This window comes from Pieris brassicae, chromosome 5 (genome assembly GCF_905147105.1).
Source record: "Pieris brassicae chromosome 5, ilPieBrab1.1, whole genome shotgun sequence".
Lineage (NCBI taxonomy): Eukaryota > Metazoa > Arthropoda > Insecta > Lepidoptera > Pieridae > Pieris > Pieris brassicae.
The window spans coordinates 20820075-20840279 of record NC_059669.1 but is presented as its reverse complement, the minus strand read 5'-3'; the positions used below and the strand labels follow the sequence as shown (position 1 = coordinate 20840279).

General features: G+C 31.9%; 2 protein-coding genes across 3 annotated transcripts; one reads left to right on the top strand and one right to left on the bottom strand.

The window, feature by feature from the left end:
- Positions 1-258: 258 nt before the first annotated feature.
- LOC123709940 lies at positions 259-17987 on the bottom strand. Of its 2 annotated transcripts, none has more exons than XM_045661567.1 (14): positions 17887-17987; positions 17325-17388; positions 16628-16712; positions 15730-15811; positions 15026-15124; positions 12476-12539; positions 11387-11471; positions 10814-10901; positions 9724-9837; positions 9563-9646; positions 7157-7239; positions 1715-1823; positions 1286-1424; positions 259-462 (listed from the first exon to the last, which is right to left on the bottom strand). In XM_045661567.1, the coding sequence occupies exons 1-14, from the start codon at positions 17933-17935 to the stop codon at positions 309-311; spliced, it is 1299 nt and encodes a 432-aa protein (XP_045517523.1). In that variant the 5' UTR covers positions 17936-17987; the 3' UTR covers positions 259-308. The 2 variants fall into 2 exon arrangements, with proteins under 2 accessions (XP_045517523.1, XP_045517524.1); XM_045661568.1 differs by having other exon boundaries at positions 15035-15124.
- Positions 17988-18550: 563 nt separating this feature from the next.
- On the top strand, positions 18551-19917 carry LOC123709763 (dynactin subunit 5). Its single transcript, XM_045661297.1, has 4 exons — positions 18551-18766; positions 18879-19066; positions 19342-19453; positions 19615-19917. The coding sequence occupies exons 1-4, from the start codon at positions 18719-18721 to the stop codon at positions 19816-19818; spliced, it is 552 nt and encodes a 183-aa protein (XP_045517253.1). The 5' UTR covers positions 18551-18718; the 3' UTR covers positions 19819-19917.
- The last annotated feature ends 288 nt before the right edge of the window (positions 19918-20205 follow it).

Here is a 20205-nt window from a genome sequence, read left to right as displayed (position 1 = left end):
GTGTAGTTATCTTAGATTCATTTGTAAGTAATCAAATAAGTTATTTTCTTATTCATTAACACACACAGCCCAGTAAGACACTATGATGGCTGGATGGGGACACTGTTTTATCTTTGCATTCCCGTCGTAATAATTAACATTTCATAGAAATAGAACCCAGTATGGGTCCCAACAACACCGTGTGCATTAGTCTTTAAGCTACGGTGTCGATAAGGTTAGCTGCAAAATATAGTGTTAATATTTTAAATAAATAACAAAAAAGCAAATTATTTTAATTAGCATATTAAGAGGAACATTTATGAATATTTTTAATTTTTCAATCCGTATTCCTTGCAAAGCTTTGAAACGTGATGAGCTGCGATTGCGGTGCGACGCGGCATGGTCGCAACATCATCACTTGTCGCCAGTCGCACGCTATACGCTTGTAAGCGATTTGTGCCAGCTAACATTCGACCAATTACTCTGAAATGCGATCTTCCCTTTAGTATACGCTAATATGAATTAAAGATTTAAGTTCGAGCCTGGTGGGTCTGGTGACCGCGAAGCAGGTGCTTTTATATCTCAAGTATGATGATACAGCGAGGAAATGGTGTCAGCGTTAATAGAACACTGTCACAGAGCCCAGACATTTTAATTTTTCGTTTTGTTCGTTTTTAATTTAAACGGATTGAAGCTATGTATTATTATTATAAACTTATAAATATTTACATAATTTTAAATTTAAATCAAATGAAAATTTCATTGTTATGATTAGTAATAAACAATTTAACGAAGTAATAATTAAAGTAATTAGTTCAATTAAAATTTTCGTTATTCGGAAAATGGAAAACACTGAAAGAAATCAAACAGACATAAAAAGGTACACAAAAATGCTGACAGACTTTAGATTTTTCGACCATCAGCATTTAAAATTGCCAATTTCCATACGAAACAGTTTAAAATTTGGCAAAGCATTTGGTTTGGGAAATTGGCATGTTTCAGCAAATTCGCCTCATAACTGTTTACGCTCGCTGTAAATTGCATACAGACTGCAATTTGTAATAAACTAAGAAACCCTATTATACATTTTCAAGTCAGTTTAATTTAAAGTCAAATTCAATTGCGATATTTTATTTTAATTGCAATACTCCTTTGTCTCCTTCCGTCGAATTGTGCTTGCGCTGTGATAAGAAGACAACGGTGAAGTCGTAGTAAGTGAAAAAATATTCTATGTATAGGTAAGATTATAGCAAGATGTAATAACCTATATTATTTATAAATTTAATAAAATAAAAATTCAATTTACCGTACAGTACAAGGCGGCTTAATCTCAGGCATAAGAAAGTCTATCTCATAATAGACGACCTGCATCGCCGGACCATTTTCATCTCTCAAAACTAAATTCTTGGCACACGACTCGCCAGCTCTTACATTCACACACTTGGCTGAGAAATTCAATTTTACTCAGTATACCGAATTTTATATAAAATAAGAATCACATTTGATATTAAGTTAAATTACAGTTACCAGCCTTTTAGAATAGGCTTTTCTCGAACCTTTTAAATTGTATTAGATCGAAAACATGCTATAATGGAAATGTATTAACTTAAGATAGTAGTATTGTTCGTTTCTAGACTGTAAACGGCTTTGATTCACTACAAACCCGATAGTTTTTGTTAAATTGAAACGGTTATTTGTACATTCTTAAATATACGGTCTTATCAAAGATACTTACCCACGATTTCATAAAGGATTACAACTCCTATGTCTTGTAAACTCTTATGCCATTTCAAAACCATTTCTAGAGGACCAGAAAATGTCCTTGGGCCTTGTTTATAAAGTTCCTGTAAGTAATAATGGTAGATTTGACATCTAAAATATATAATGTATTCCGTTAGTTATCACTAGTTCCGGCAACAAAAAGGGACGATCTTCAGACGTTATGTTGTTTGTTAAGATGGTTTTTTTAATGTATTTTTCGATAGTTCTTATATATTCGCCCTGAGCCACATACCTCCATATAGAACATTTTTCTATGCTACACCGTTCGTGTCTATGCATTTTCAGAAATGAAACAATTTTTTTCATTTTTTTATATGTTTAAACATTTCTCAGAGCGCACAAAATTAATATAAAGAAAATCACTCGAATCGCCGCTGTTGTCTTCCAGTTTTGCGCTTAGCAACATATTTTACAATACAATTTTATTTATATAGATGTAAGTTTTCTATAAAGTGTTTATTCCTATATATATTAGTATTTTATCTTATATCTGTCATCGGATCTTCAAAAAGATCAATATTTGTTTCGTTTCTAATTCATACAAATGATTTATATCAATTTATATTATTTTATATATATATATTTAAATCAAGAGAAAAATATCTTAACAATTAACGATTTTTTTTAATATCTCTTTAATTCAAGTAATTTAAGAAATACATTTATAGTAACTGAACCGTCAACAATCGTAATATGTATATGAAGTGAATATATAAAATAAATAAAAGATAGGTAAAGTTTAGCAAGTTTCACTAGGTGTCTAATTGGTGCAATAAATAAGTAATAGGAATCCTAACCAAAAACAATTATATATATTTATGTCACATCAGATTATACAATAAATCCCTATAAATTAAGGTAATCTTTTTGTGGTATGCAAGCTGACATTGCTATTTTTACGCGAAATCTGTTATGTATATATCATATTATTGCATTCTAACGCTTAAACAATTTCACTCTTATCTTGATTATTGTTGACTTATCCCGTTTTGATTAAAAACTTTCGATAAAATTGTTTTATAATTACAATTTACGTTTGCAATATATTGATAATCCCTTTAAGCCCAAATAAATAATTATACCCTCATGAATTTTGTACGGTTGCGGGAAATGGGAAAACAATGGACCCGACGTTAGGCCTAATTACATGAATCTAATTACTACAATAAATAGGAATGCATTTGAAATAATTACAATATCTACATGTTAAAAAGCTTATTAAAGCTAAGGCAGTTTATTAGAGATCCATAAAAATATATATTCTACACCCATCAACTCAAAGTCAATAAATAAGTGACAGTTAACGTTTATGTGGAAAGATAAAAATGTCACTCTTAAATAAGTCGTTAATTCATCATGCATTAAAATCCATATAGACATAATTGGAATACTTTGAACAATTTAATGATGAGAAAATTATTTCTTTTTTAATATACTACAAAGTTCCACTTTAATAAAATGTAGGTAATTATAATTTATCTGATGTAATGTGAAGCTCGTAGTAGACAAACCAAACAAACGAGTGGCGCTTCAACCTTTTTAGGTTTGGGCCTTACATTTGTATATCCGTCCCAAAATCACTTGTCCATCTAATAGGCAAGTGAGGCAAGAAGTGTACACGTCGACTTTTTAGGTCTAAAGCAAGCCTTCCTTACACTTTTGTTTTCCTTCACCCTTCGAGTGAATGTTAAATGCGCACATAGAAAGAATATATAATAGTTAAACTTAGTAAAACCATAAAACACGGAATGACAAACAAAAGATGTATTAGGTCACTACCAGTCTACAGTGCCACATACGTTTTTGGTTACGGTGGCAGGAATTGGTACTACCGTCGCCATTTAGGTGCGTACAATAAATAATATTATTATCTACCAGCATGTAATAAAAATCCAAAACTTTTATTCCTTGCATTATTAATTACAATGGCAAAATTTAAATTAATTATATTAGTACAGGTAACGGTAAAGGTTTGTGTGACATTTATTTAAGCCTAGAACCGTATTTAAAATACGTATTCGTACGTAATAAGATATTTCAATAAATTATTAAATTAGCCTCATAACTTCAAATTATTCCGCTAATAATGGTTAATTTTTATTTACTGGCGATACTATATATCCATGACAGTGACGACCGGCCAAGATAAGTATGTGACACTGTACCAATCCTAGCGATATGTCATTCTGTTTGACATTTAAAGGTTCACAGTTTAACATTCACACTTTTAAATTCATTTATCTGAAACTGCCAATAATTGTTATGAATGAGTCCAAGCTTTGCTTTCAACGATACAATCAAGACTTTTTAATTATATTTTGAGGTGTTTACATTACATTGGAGCACAGTATTCGAATTCATTTCAATAATTTTAATTTGTACGAACACATTTGTATAAATACGTTAACCAATCCATTAACAGTATAAGCACCTTTTCAGAAAGCAATGCATATTTTTTTTGATAAATATTACAGTTACAGATTAAATTATTCAACAGATTATAATAATGAGAAAATATAATTTTCCATAGACTATTCAGGTATTCAGATTCTTAAGAATATCAGACTCTATTGTGAAAACAATGATCGATAATCGACGTTAAAGACAAAACGGCACTCGACCGGATATTGCATCGGAGCTGACTGACTCCAATGAAGTCCCTTTATTTGAAGTGAAGTAGTTTCAACAAAGGAAAATGCATAGACTTTCTATATTACTCAGATCAAAGATTAACAATAAATGAACAAATCTAAGACCGAGACACTTAACTATTGGACTATCATCAAGCATTATTTCAAAAACCTCTAAAATGAAAAAATAGTCTCTCTACCTCTAGTCCACCAAACGCTCACAAGTAACTTTTTCGGAGTCAATTTTCGTCAACGGCATGATTTAGCTGGTTCAACCATTGCGATGAACGCTTGCGATTATCGTACTGGATCCACTTTTCATTACAGGTAATTATTCGATTTAAATCCCTACATTGTTGTGTCGGTTGAGTAATATTACGTAGCAGTCGATAAGCGTTTGTTATTTTGCGCCACTCAATTCGTAGTTCGTAGTTCGCTCAGACGTAGTTTGCGATGGATCCGCTTCCACAATAGCCCTTAGCAATTCTTCGTTATCAAGTTTGGTCTCCGGCCTTCCACGCAGCCTATTCCGCAGGTCGAAATTTAAAGAACGAAAACGTTGGAACCAAAAACTCCGCCGCCATGTATGAATGATATGTATATCATGAGCTGTTTCTGCAGCACTAGTGCCACAATGGAACTCGTACTTGTAAATAACGCGATATTTCATGTTTTACATTTTATAAATAGTGACAATAGCAAAGAAAAAAAATTAATATGTGAAAATGAAATGAATCATGGTTTTCGAAAAATAATTGCTGTAAAAAAATAAATTTGGAAGTCCATAGAGGAGATAGTTGAGGTCAAAGTGGCGAGTACGACAAAACGTCAATTTCATATGTTAGGAGGTAATATTTTAAAATTTAATTTGCTTATTACTGTATAGCGTACATCAGTATTAGAATCTACTCATTGTAACAAGATTAAATTGTACTCAGAATATTCCAACTATGTCTACACGGATTTTGCATGATAAAATATTAAGGGAGTATAAAACATTTTTAGCTTTCCAAGTATACGTTAACTGTAACTGATTGACTCTGAGTAGATGGGTGTAGTACACGTACAACGTAAAGATTTAATTAAGATTTCAATGTGCCCTCATTAAATTTAAATTATGGCGCATAAAGCTTAATTGAAACAGATTTCACGCAAGTTAAGCAGCTAATTAGGTTGCCTGCGTGAAAGGTCTTAAAATTAACACACCTGTTATGTTGGCTATTAAATAAAGATATATATATATATATCAAAAGGTGCAATATTGTTTGGATGACTAATTTAACAAAGTAGCTTTATGTGTCTGCTTCGTACGAAACTCAGGGAAATAAAATAAATATTTCTACGTGATTTTGTCTGGTGAAGAAAATATACTAGAAATCGACATGTGTTAGGCATAGGCTGACCTATTTTGTTATATAATGCAAACGAACCTACAGGACGCCCAAAAAGGGCAGTCATACCCATGGACATCCATTTCTAGTACGTACGTTGTCGGCCTTTGAGTGAGGACTAAACTTTAACTTGAATAGTTGGAGGTCGTATCTCTCAGGGAAGACGACCACTGGAAGTCGATTCCAAAGTTCGCTATTTCGCAAAAGGAAATGCCTTGTGAAACGGACTGCCGAAGACTTCCAGCCATCAAGCTGATGTTGATTTTTTTTTGAATTGATACGGCTCGTACGGTGTTGAAACGAGGCAGAAGTGATCACCTAAACAATCCTGCAGAACACTCACCGTAGTACACTTTATAGAAGACGCAAAAAGACGCAGTATCTCTGCGTAGAGAGAGAGAATCAAGTAGAGTAATACATTGGAGATTGACAATTCGACAAGAGCTTCTGTGCAGACTTAACGCCTGCGCAAATATTACGCCAAAACACCATCGTGGCAGCATTGCCGTCACCCGTATCAGGAGCTTGAAGATTCTTCATAGAAATCTGTCTACTCATGCCACTTGACCAACGATCATTGTACAATTCACACCCTTTTTTGAATTATATAATTTCTTTAAGTACCTTGGCATTTAATTTACACCATCTATCCGCTAAAGATCCACCTTCGCTGACTTTAGTCAAAAGAAGCTAGTATTTGGGAGGCTTTGTTCGTAATTGCTACGAGAACTAATTTTTTCATTAAAATTTGACAGCCATTTTCTTTCACAGAAATAACGACGACTCCTACGTTATATTAAAACTAAGTTAATTGTCAAATGAGAAAAAAAAAATAAAATGTGAAATTTACAGATGTACAAACGTCCTCTGGAAATAAACTTTATATACAAATGAATATCTATTATATACTATTTATCTCCGTCTCCAATAGCAAAACAACGATTATTTCTTTGGAAAATTTTCAGAAAAACATGCAATACAAAATTATAATGGGTCTGTCAAAGATTTAATGTTCAAACAGTAAAATCTCCCGTCAAATTGAAGAACGTATAAATAAAGGTTTCGAATCGAAAGATATAGTCACAATATTCATATTGACGTATTCAGATTTTAAAAATGTTGAATAATGTCAGTAATGAAAACGGATTGATATTTATTGGTTGTTCAATATTTATACGTGCGTAAATATTTTCTGTAAACTAAGGTAAATAAACCTACTTCAAAATACAACAAATCAAGCATTGAGTATTGTAAGCCGGTGAGTAGTGAACTTAATATTTATGTTGTATTATGAAATCATAAATTTTAACCAGGTCAGCTAGTATATATAAAACATATTACCAATAAATAAGATTTAATTAATCTGGATATTACCTTTTGTAACTCAGAGCGGGCTTTACTTTGAACTTGAATTTGCGTCGAACTTGCTGAGGTCGAAAGCTCTGGTGCTTTATTGACTATAATTTAATTAAAAATTAAAATTATGTTAAAATGAGTTTTTGCCTTTCCTTTCAAACAACTGTAACGATGATTTTTATATAGTCTATTATAAAACCTAATCTGATGACATTAGATCGAAATTTTAATTATTTGATAATGCTGTGCCCCTGCCATGATTCTTCTAAAAAAAATATTTTTGAAATTGATAGTTATTTTGTAGTAAGTATTTTAGTACTTTCCTAAAACTATCAGTTTGACTTGACTTGTTTTGTTGGAATTGGATAGTTTTAATATAAGATTAAATCCTTATAGCAAATTATCTAAATATGTTTGTCACAAAATTGTCGTATGTATAACTAATATTTAGTCTAAGGCCACTGTGTATGTTTCAAAAATACTCCTATACGTATTTGATATGTTGTGTATACATGCATTTCGTCGTATAATATACCTAGGTAAAGTAATTAAAATAAAAAAAAAGTTTTTGTTTTATGTTAAAATATAAAAAAATAACTTATATTACTATATTCAATTATAGTTATACAAATGTGGAGATAGGAAGAGCATCTCTTCCTCCGTTCTAAAGGACCAGTCAAAACACTGACTGTCCCAAAGCCCCTACTGAGAGAGATATCCTTAGCTGTCGGAATAATTTGTAAAGATTGTAGACACAAATTTAAGTCGCTACGATAAAAATAAAGGAATGTTAGTAACAAATATTTATCATAATATTTTGCAGACACGGTGAAAGGTCGTAACTTCGTTCGTTTAAAAAAGTTGAGTAATGAGCTCGTTAGTATGTGTTAAGAGGATTAAAAGATTAAGCGCAAATGTGTTGGCATTTTTCGATTTTAATATAGAAAAACTTACAGCTTTTCAATAGAGACAAGTCTGCCTTGTCTTTATTAAATTTTATCGTATGTATTATGTTATGTTAGTATACTCGACATTTATACATGACTTAAAAAATAATAGTAAAATTATCGTGTTTACTTAATGTGACATATATGTATGTGATAAATGATATAGACTAGGCTAGGGATGAAGCCAAGCAGATGAATGGCTGATTGGAGTATGACGGGTTTTAGTATGGGATGGGATGTTTAAATGGCCTTTTGTGTTAGCCACGTCTCACCCCTCTCGGACAATAACAAAAGCGGTCGTAGAGTCGGCGGTAAATAATTAACGGCTAATAGAGCCGTTCCTTCAAATTTGGCTCCTTTGGTTCACATTTGATTATAGGCCCTAATTATAGATTAAGGTGGCCCTTGGTAGATGGTAATGCTGGTGGTGACGAGTGACGTGGAATTGGTACTTTCCAGTAAGTAACGGATTAAAGGAACTCACAGAGACCAAACTTTTAAAATTTATTTTAGATTTGTGTTATCAATTTTTAATTATTATTATTTGTACATAGTAATAATAATAGTGTTTAAAAATGGAAGAATAATATTGTAAATACTTTATTATTTGATATTAGATTTCCTGCAATGATGGATGTAATCATTTATATGATATAATAGATAAATTTATTACCTGTTGTATGTGAACTGTACAGAACATTAACAATAATTTAAAATATTAAGTACAATATACAAGTATTTAAAAACATCCTGATATAACATTTATTTCACGACAATTTTGTGGACAAACATACATACGAAATCTAATTCTAATCTAGATCCAACAATCCATACATTACATCCATTCTTGACTGATAATTTCCTTATTGAAGTCGGCTTTTAAGTACAAGAGGGTTTTGTTTCAAGTTCAGTTCAACAGCTTCGAAAGTATTCAAAGATTTACCATAATTACTGTTAACAGACAGCTTCTAAAATCTCATCCGATTGAGAAATTAAGTTTATTTACGGTTTAATAAACAAAAATAGGTTTTATTCGGTTAATTATTTTACAATTAAATAATTTAATTTTCAGAGTTTATTTACTTATTAACGATATTAGATGAGAGATAACTCCAGTACGTCAAAAATGTATTGGTTTCAGACATATGGGAGTCATAGTTAGTCAACCCTCGTTCCTGAATCTCATCCTAAAAGATTAACTTAAGAATATAATTTAATTATTGAATAAGCAATGAGTTATTAAAAATGTTTACTCATTATTTTTTCTTCATTTTAGTACCTCGGAAGAGTCTAGTCGCCTAACATGACATAAAAAGAGTGGCGGAGAGTTCTGCCAGTTCTTCTCTTCCGTTCTACGCCTTTGATTTGAGAACTGGTAGTAAATGTAAACGTATGACGTAGATAAGTGTAGATTGTGTTACCTATATGAATATATGATTTTTGAACCAAGTTGTATAATAAAATATAATTCTCTTACCAATATTAATTTTATGCTGTAGTAGGCTTTCTTTGGGAAATATGTTTTCTTTCTGTTGATACCTGGATTGATACTTAGCCAACTCTGGATAACGCGTCCCAACAATTAATATTATGAAATATCAAATTTAAACGAAAATGTCTTAATATAATTATACATACCAGACTTGTGAAGAGATTTTTCTATCTTTTGCGCGCCGACAAATGTGCGATTCTGATATTCAGCAAATGCATTTATTGGTATTTTTGTCGACTCCAATTGTTCTTTTGATGCTCCTAAAATAATATAAAGCAAGTACAATTTTCATTAATAAGTATATATGTATAGTGTTTACACTTAACATATTTACGTTCTGGAAACGTATTTAGATCAAAAGTTCTGATAACAATTATAAACAACTTAACAGTTATTTTTGTGACATTAATATTAATATAACATTTGCATGTCGTTTTTGTATAATTAAACAATATGAATGTAAAACTTTCTTTGCATATAAACGAATAATTACTATTTCAATAATATTATATATATATATATATAACATGAGTAGCATTCTTAAAGTTGCTTAAAAAAATCAATTAATGATCCATACTTTTCGGGAATTTATACTTTGTTTCATAAATATGAATTAGAATCTTAGCCTTGTATTGTGGAATGTTATTCGTTAAATGTTTCAGGAGATGTAATAAGATTTTTCTGTATGAAGTTGTACCTCAAGGCGAGATTGTACCTTGAGATACAAGTTAGAATAGAGTTTATTATAGACAATGGCGGCTTATTCGCTTACAAGTGATATCATCCAGCCAATTATTATAATATGAAAAAATAACAAATGTTAGCTTCTAATATTAATTTAATTAAATTCTAAACATTTTTATGAAACATATTCTTAAGAATCTTGCTACAAGTGCGCATGTGCAATAGTTATTCATTTGACTCGTTCGGTTGTTTACGAGTTGTTACGAATTGACTCGACCATTTTCCCGAAGTGGGATGGTCGAGTCGGAGGAGGGAGTTGTGATTACAAAAGAGGTTGTGACACATGCGCACGGGCCTGTTCTTCGTACAAGTTTGAAGTTATACAGTTCCCGTAAAATCAGTGAAGTAGATTATAGTGAATTAAGTCATCATTGAAGTGTTTAATTTCCTACCCTAAGAAATAAATCACGATCGATGAATCACACAACGATAATTTAAAAGTTGGTACAAGTAAATGAGTCTGTAACAATATTATTAATTACATTAACATACCTGAGGAAATATAAGCAGCGCTGTTATCAGCATACGATGCTAGATATCTGGAATCTATTCCCGAATAAGCCCCTGAGTTTTGTTTTATCTAAAAGTATAACGTAGTTTAGGGCATAGAAATGAAACAAATATATACTGCTCTATTATTTAACCCTACAATCGTAGTTCGTCCTTACATACATTGAACATAATGATGTAACTCACAGAATACAGATCACCTGCCTATAGAGAAATCAAGAGTACATATATTCATATTCTGCAGTCATATAAAATACTAAGTATTGTCTTTGTTTCGAGTGCTTTTCAGAAATCGCGGCCTATGACCTCGAGTTAATATGTATATATTTGCGTTTATATATATTACAGTTTTATTTAAGCCTCGTATATGTAATATCTAATCTGATAACTGTTCGTACGGATTTCTTAGTTTTGCGCAGCGTCATTATCGTCATTATTATTGTATATTATATTTATAATATTCTAAACCTATATACTAATAATAATAATTTAATCATTCTTTATTCCTTCTCACTCGGTTCCCCTGTGTCTACAATATATAATAAAGTTACTAACGTTTAAATCAGTGTTTCCTAGGTTGTCCACATTTTGCGTAAAATTTCCCCCAGTGTACATCTGATATCCAGGAATTTGTCGATTCCTATTAAAACATATTGCAATTATAATATATACATATCACAAACATACACATAGTAAATAACATTTTATTAATATATTTCGTTTTAAAATACGTGTCCATTATGTTTTAGCGTATTTCTTTCGTCCAGTCTGCGAATATTTTTTTTATACAGGCCGCCAACGGGCAGGAGGCTCACCTGATGTTAAAAGATACCGCCGCCCATGGACACTTACACTGACAGAGGGCTCGCGAGTGCGTTGCCGCCCTCGTTAAAATTTATACATGGTACATCGGAAATACTTCAGTGGGCAGTTAATTCTACATAGTGGTGGTCCGCGGCAGAATCTCCCTTAAAAACGACAGACAACGAGGTGATATGGGTGGTTTTTCGTATTTTGCCTCGATGTCTGAAATCAATCATTCCGAATATTTGACAATTTCAAAGTATTTTTTTCGTTTCTTTTTTAAACTGTAGAAAACTATTGGTAGACACTATAAACCTTATCTAACATAAGGATTTGTCGTCTTCATTTTTACGCAAAGTGACAAACAGAAAATCTATTCAATAAATAAACTATTATCGTAGTAGTTAGACGCACGATTCTCAACATTTAGCTTAGGTTTAACTATCGTTTGAAGGTTTGATTAGAATTGAGACCAAACATCTCAATCAATTGATTTTTAGTGCGAAATTAACACGTGTCAGTATAAAAAGGAAGCCATATAAACGTACAGCAGTCTGTGAGTCAAACAAACGACCTACCATATTGTCTATAATAAAAATCTGTCTGGCCAATTAGAGGAATTTATAATGTTTTTCATAATTTATTCAAAAGTTTTTTATATATAAATCCTACGGTCTACTTCAAAGGGAACGCAAGTAATGATAAGTGTAAGTAATATTCTTGGACCATACTATCAAATGTCTTATTAAATAAATTACGATTAATTACATTTTTTTTAACAGTGGAGTTATTAAGTCGCCTTCGGTGAGATAATATATATCTCAATACAAAGCTACTTACATTGTGATATTATTCCCTGTATTAGTTGGTGAAAACTCAATCATTTGATTTCTTGTGAGATGCTCTGAAACGGGGATTTATTGCGTCTGTATTGCCATTATAAAAAATAAATAAATCAATGGCGCTACAACCTTTTTAGGTCACGGCCTCAGATTTCTGTATGTTTCGTGATCATTTTTTAATCTTACAGGCAAGTAGGTGATCAGCCTTCTGTGCCTGACTGTTTTTTTGGGTCTAAGGCAAGCCGGTTTCCTCACGATGTTTTCCTTTACCGTTCGAGCGAATGTTAAATGCGCCCATGGAAAGGAAGTCCATTGGTGCACAGCCGGGGATCGAACCTAGGACCTCAAGGACGAGCGTCGCATTCTGAAGCCACTAGGCCAGCACTGCTCAGTGTATTGCCATTGTAGGTATCTTTATACATCGCGTGTTCGCAAAACACAATTTTATACTAACTATAAATTTGCTTCCAACGATTGTAAATTAAAAAATCGTGATCATTAATTAATTTTTGTAGTGTGCATTTTAATGAACGTTAATTTAATTATTTATGATATAAGTTGTGTCTCTGAAATTGACTGAAATTGTACTCCAAAAACGGACCGCGTTATTTTCTGTTTCGATTTCTAAAACAATACTTTACTGAAATATCTGTATTACGAATACTCCCAAACAAAAGAGATGTTTAAATAAGGAGCTGATTGATGGGCCTTACGATGCTATACAATTAATCCAAATTTATATTTGTTTTAAATAAGGATATTTTGTGAGGAGTATGAAAAGAAGCCTTAGGCGAAAGCCTTAGCAACTGATCATGAAACATTTGTCTCTGTCATCTTAGCTACGAAGCATTAAAATTACTGTATACTAGTTACTCGACTGTCATTCCTAAGGTTTTGAGGCTGTGCACCAATAGTCTTTCTATCTATGAGCGTATTTAACATTTTCTTTTTTTTATGTAATAGCAGGCAAACGGGCAGGAGGCTCACCTGATGTGAAGCGATACCGCCGCCCATGGGCACTCACATTGCCAGAAGGCTCGCAAATGCGTTGCCGGCCTTTCAAGAATTGGTACGCTCTTTTCTTGAAGGACCCTAAGTCGAATTGGTTCGGAAATACTCAGTGGGCAGCTGGTTCCACATATTTAACATTCGTTCGAACGGTGAATTACAACATGGTGAGAAAACCGGCATGCTTTCGACGTAACATATCAACGGCGTGTATCCGGCTCAGGAGGCTGATCACCTACTTGTGGTGACTGGTCGCTGAATTCGTGTATGATGTGATGATAGTTATTTTTGACTATGTATTTGCGTATTGTTCCCACGAGAATGTAAGTGCGTGCTCCTATTTGACCATGCCTCCTGCTGATATCATGTGAAACATGGTGTTATGGTTGCAGCTCCTTACAAACGTTGTGTAATACAAAAAAAAAAACATGGCGATTAAAAAGAGTGGCGGAGAGTTCATTGCCAGTTCTTCCCTTCCGCTCTACGCCCTTGATTTGAGAACTGGCAGTTAATGTAAAATTAGAAGCATTTAATGTATATTTATTTTTTATTGACGTTCATAAGTGTACATTGTGTTAGGTATATGAATAAATGATTTTTGACTTTGACTTTGAACTACTTGCCTATTGAGAAGTAATCATGAAACAGATACAGCAATCTGAGTATCCAAACCTACAAAGGTTTGATTTTTGATTTATTTTATTTTTATTTATCCATACAAATAAAACTTATGTTGTATCAATAGAAACTAAAACTAAGATGTATATTAATTATTATAAATAAATCAATCAATAAAAGAATTATAAAAACTTGACTAGCTTTATTCTTTACCTCATGTATTCATGTATTTATTTGCATTCCATAACGTTACAAAAGATGTTTATGAGGCTTAAAGCTAAGTACAATATTATGGACCCTGTTAGGGCACAGCAAAAGAAGGCATTACGAAACCTATATAACATAGCTAATAGCAACACAATAAAAAATAGCACATAATACTTCACACTCCCGGCTAGTACCAATTACATAGAATAACATTTTTTTATTTATTGAATTTTGTATATTTAGGGACTAATAATCATGAAATTAAGCTATATTTTTATCTTCTAGGTACTCATTAACGCTATAATAACATTTACGTATAAGAAGTTTTTTTAGTTTGTTTGTAAATATATGTATCTTTTTTTCATTTCTTAGTGTCTCCGGTAGTTTATTATAAATTTTGATTGACATGACTAGTGGGCTTGATGCATGTATTTGTAATCGGAAAGATGGTAGGTTTAGGCGTTTTTTGTGTCGAAGTGTATATCTTGTCTGTATGTCTTCGCGTGTGGTGTAAAATTCTTTGTGTGTATGGGCAAATTTACAGATTTCCAATATGTATAATGAGGGTAGAGTGATAATGTTTAGTTTTATGAAATGTGGTTTGCAGCTGTCTGTTTGTTCTATGTGACCTCAGAGGAGTCTAGTCAAACTCCACCCTTTAGTGATACCATTTGTATTATAGAAAACTTATGTTAGTAAGGGATCAAAATATTACCAATATTACCCTTATGCTGGAATGGAAGTTCTTTGGGGAAGTTGTTTTCTTTTACTTGAGGCCCGGGTTGATATTTAGCCAAATCCGGACATCGCATCCCTATATTTTTAATATAAAACAATTATAATTTTCATGTATTGAAGAAATGAAGTATCCTGCTCATCTTAAAAACTATCTAAATAAATAAGAATAAAAATAATATCATAGTAATAAAGTATGTATATATATTGGATTGGTTTTTTTAAATTAATTTATGGCCCACTTCCCGAAGACCACTCCTGGACCTCGAATTGCTACGGTTGTGAGATTATCTCTTTCGCGTCATCCACTTTCATGACATTCACCATGCATGCTCGTCGGTTATAGGTAAACTTCCTTTCTCTAGAACGTCTTGGATTTGATCCAGGTGTGTACGATAAGGGCCTACCCAACCCACGATTTTACGATTTTTTTTAAATATTATAACGGTTGACAACAGTAGTACATAGAGAGCTTTAATTTTTTTTATCTTTGCACAAAAATAAACACAAACAAATTTTAGAAAATACTTAATTTAATGTTAGGCAAACAATCAAAAAGAAAACTTCTACACAACAAAAACCATCTCAGAGTACGATTTTAAAGCACAGTAGTATTTACTTGTTTAAGTAAATATATAAATCTCGTAAATAAATAATAATATAAAGAATTATTGAATTTTATACCCGAGGCAATACTACCGCTGTTAGCATAAGATGCTAGATATCTGGGATCTATTCCAGAAATAACACCTGGATTTTGATTCATCTGAAATGAAGAGTAAATCTGAATAAATGAACCATGTGGCCGATTTGATGACTGTACACATTTATAAACCTTCGTATAAATACCGGCAAACTTTTTGAGCATTAAACAAGGGATAGGGGGAAAGTTTGCGCATCGTACACAGCGCAGGACACAAACGTCAACGGCATCGACACATAACCTCACCACCTCCCATACCTAAAAACCGTATCAGCGCAGGCAAGGAAATTTATTCAAGATGTTTGCCGGTAGCTATGTCGCAGTAAAGTAAATAAATCAGAGAGTTAATTGAATCTCTAGACAGTTAATTTAATGTCAATATTCAATCAAGTCGCTAGGCGCAGGGTCGAAAATGTTTAACTATCTGTCTGATCGAAAGCCAGCGTGTTGATTAACAATGTAAAACAAGATGTTATTGTTATTTCTGTGTGATCGTGAAGAACTGAGAGCTTGAATATTCCGTGATTGCTTTATAAATCGGTAGGTTAGTCTTATTGCTTAGGAACGTTTAGGAAACTCGTTAAACGTTTCGTTCGTCTTGTCTGACGGAACTTTAGCGACTTGATTGAATATCGATTTTCAATTGTCTAGAGATTCAATTAAATCTCTGATTCTCTTCTTCAGTCTTCTACAATAGGTGGATTAGAACACAAAAAGAACGGAAATTTACAAACGCTAATTTTGGCTTTTGGCTGAATTCACCCTAAGACACAAATATCAAGAAAGTAAGTCAAGATAAATACCTTGTACATTATTTGTGGGCTAAAGACAGAAATACATTAAATTTAAATTTTCGATTGTATTTAGATTTTTACTCACATTAAATGCAGGGGGGTTCCCTGGGCTGTCCACATTTTGCATGTAATTGCCTCCAGTGTACTGATAACCGGGGTTTGGTTGATTCCTATTAGTATTGTCTTTGGTTAACATAGCTTTTGCACATTGAAAGAAAACCGGATTATTATAAACTTATAATTATTTTACACAATTTTAAATTTAATTTTTTCCGACGTTTCGCGTGCTTGGTCGTGCGTGGTCACGGTGACTGAAGACAAAAGGTTTTGAATGTCAAAAGTATCACTAAAAGATGATTAGTCGATACCAATTCCGGGGAAATAAATACAGATAACACAACTTTCTCTACAGCTGTGATACTTTTGACATTCAACACCTTTTGTCTTACCTTCACCATTCACCACCTGATGTAAAGTTGCGACTAATTGAAGAGGACCCCCGTCCATAAGATGCCAAGAGATTAGGATTAGATTAGAGATTAAGTCTAAGATTAAGTCAAAGCTTGAATGAAACCATAAATCTATAACTACCGCCTGTGCATCCTACGGCTCATGAGTCCCTACTTCAAAGGGAATGCAATCAATGTAATGGTCTCGGAACATACTATCAGTCTTAATAAAATAAGACAACTACAATTATTTACAATTTATTTTTAAAACACAATCGAGCTATTAGGTAATCTCCCGCGAGATAGGATCTACCTCAATGCGAAGCTACTTACATAGTAATATTATTTCCTGCACTAGTTGGTGAAAACTCAATCATTTGATTTCCCGTGAGATGCTCTGAAACGGTGATTTCAAGCGTCTATATTGGCATCGTAGATCTTCATACATTTTGTGAGAACACGAAACACAATTTTAGCACTAACAACAAATGTATTAGCGTAGAAATATAGGTAAATAGTGTAAATAGTTATTCTCCTTTTATGAATTTAAATTGTTCATTGAATAATATATTGAAAATAAGTAAACACTTTAATGAAAAATATTTTGGTCTTAATATAATGTTGATATTGTTGTCTGTTTCAATTATAATATGTGACGAAAAAGGGTGTGTGAAAACAATGTTATCGACCGATTCTTTTAAGTAAATGGTATCACTTAACATCATAAAAACAAATTTAAGAAACTGGAAAAAAATAGTTTAGCATACTTTTTTTTCGAAAGAATGACGTGTAATATGATCACTACGAACTCCCATTTGAATTCATTCTTAATTTAACTACATAATATTTTCTATACATATTTTAAATTATAACTTTATTATAAAATGGATGTAACCTGGCTGGTTTGGATTTATTTTTCTCTCTCTTGTTATATAGCGATCCATGTTTATAACAGTTGAATTTTTATAGTTGTGAAAATTAGTAACAGAAATATGCTACTATTTTTTAAAGGTAAGACTGATATTTTTACATTTATTTCTCAAATGATGATATTAATTTATCCTTAATGGGAAAGGCAAAGGATTTCACAAATCGTTTTTGGCGCCAATCGACACAGCATCTACAGGCTACAAATCAACGTAGACTTTCGATAAATACATAGATTATTGTGGTCGGTACTGATCACAGATTGTGATTAGTACACCAGCCATTTTATACTACTTGAATGTATTTTTAATACATATCTGAAATTCCTCTCCTACTGAATATATAATTAAAAAATGTAAGGGTTTTTGTGTAAATATAGGGATAATAATTTTAATATATACGTAAGCGTCCATTGTATTGTATTGTCAATGTAAAAGCTGAAATGATACGATTACATTTTTGTTGTTAAAGGCACCTTTATATCGAAATACTTTTTTTATTTATTCCTATGCCACATATATGTATAGGTTTCAAGTTTTATTCATAAAGTATTATAATATTACTCATAATCTGTGACATTTACTTATAAGTGATCTGTGATCGTCTATGATTCATGATTCATCAGACTTCTGTGCATCTGTGCAACTGTAAACAGTTTTCTTTCGTAATTCTTAATTCTTTACAGTTTTTATGATTCAAGTACAATTATTTCATATTAATGTGCAGTTATTTTTTATAACGGGATAGGCAGAAGAAATATTTAATATACACATTTCATTATTGTTGATGGTACATAAAATATGGAGCTGCAAGATACTTACTATAATAAATCTGAATACGTTGAAACTGTAAGTAAAAAAAAAAATAACTAATTCATAAAGTACTATATCAATATAATAAATTTTATAGTTGCAATATTTCACTGATTTATAGAATCATACATGATCCATGATTTTACAGGCATCTGGAAACAAAGTAAGTCGGCAAACTGTTCTTTGTGGCTCTCAAAATATTGTCCTACATGGAAAAGTTATTGTACAAAGCGATGCAATAATACGTGGTGATTTAGCAAACGTAAAAACTGGAAGATTTTGTATTATTAGTAAGGGCTCTGTTCTTCGGCCACCATTTAAGAAATTTAGTAAAGGGTTAGTACTAAACATTACTTTGTACTTGTAGGGTTTATGAATCAAAGTCTTAGTGCTGTATTTCTGTATGTGCTATTTATAAAGAATTGTTTACATTTTGCTTCTAGGAAAAAGACAGGTCATACTGTAATTTGTTTTAAAGTCTAAATGTCACTTTGCTACAATCATTTGTATTGCAACTTTAAAAAAAAAATATTGTTATTACTTAGATGTTTTAATTGCAATGAAATTACATTTGTTTATTAAAATTTGTAATATACCACATTCTATTTCAGAGTAGCTTTCTTCCCTTTACAAATGGGTGACCATGTTTTTGTTGGTGAAAATACAGTTGTCAATGCTGCTGTTGTTGGTTCTTACGTCTACATTGGTAAAAATGTGGTTATAGTAAGTATTTTTTTTTAGTATTATTGAGTATAAGTTTTCTTTTAAAACTTCACTATTAAAATATGATTTATGTAATATGTAAGAAAAAATATATTTTATATTTAGAGATATTTGACAAGAACAACAATGTGATATAACTAAGTTTTAATTATATTTTCCAGGGTAGGAGATGTGTTCTCAAAGACTGTTGCATGATTGAAGACAACTCTGTATTGCCTGCTGAAACTGTAGTACCATCATTTGCAAGATATTCTGGTAGTCCTGCAAGATTAATAATAACTTCTTTACCTGAAGCTACACCAGATTTAATGACAGAGTTTACTAAGAGCTACTATCAGCACTTTTTACCTACAGCAACAGTATAGTAATAATCTGTTTCCAAGACTTATTTATTTATGTAACATGAAAAATGATATATTATCATTTGGGTCTTAATAACACAGGATTTAAAATTTATAACCATATTTGTTTGTTTCATTATGCATTGAAATCCTAAAGCAGTGTATTTTTTATATGCCTGCTTAAAAAAAATTAAATCTAAGCTGCAGTTTCAGGTTTTAAGTCTTGAAACACAAACCTTTTAAAGCAAGTATTCAAATTGGGCCATCACTGATATTAATGTAAGATGCATCAGTATTACAGAAAACTTGAAACTGAAATCAAATGGCATCTGTCTTACATTTTTTTCACATTCAAATATGAGTGCTAGATTATGCCATTTTTATTAAGTAAAATCGAAATTTGTGAATGTT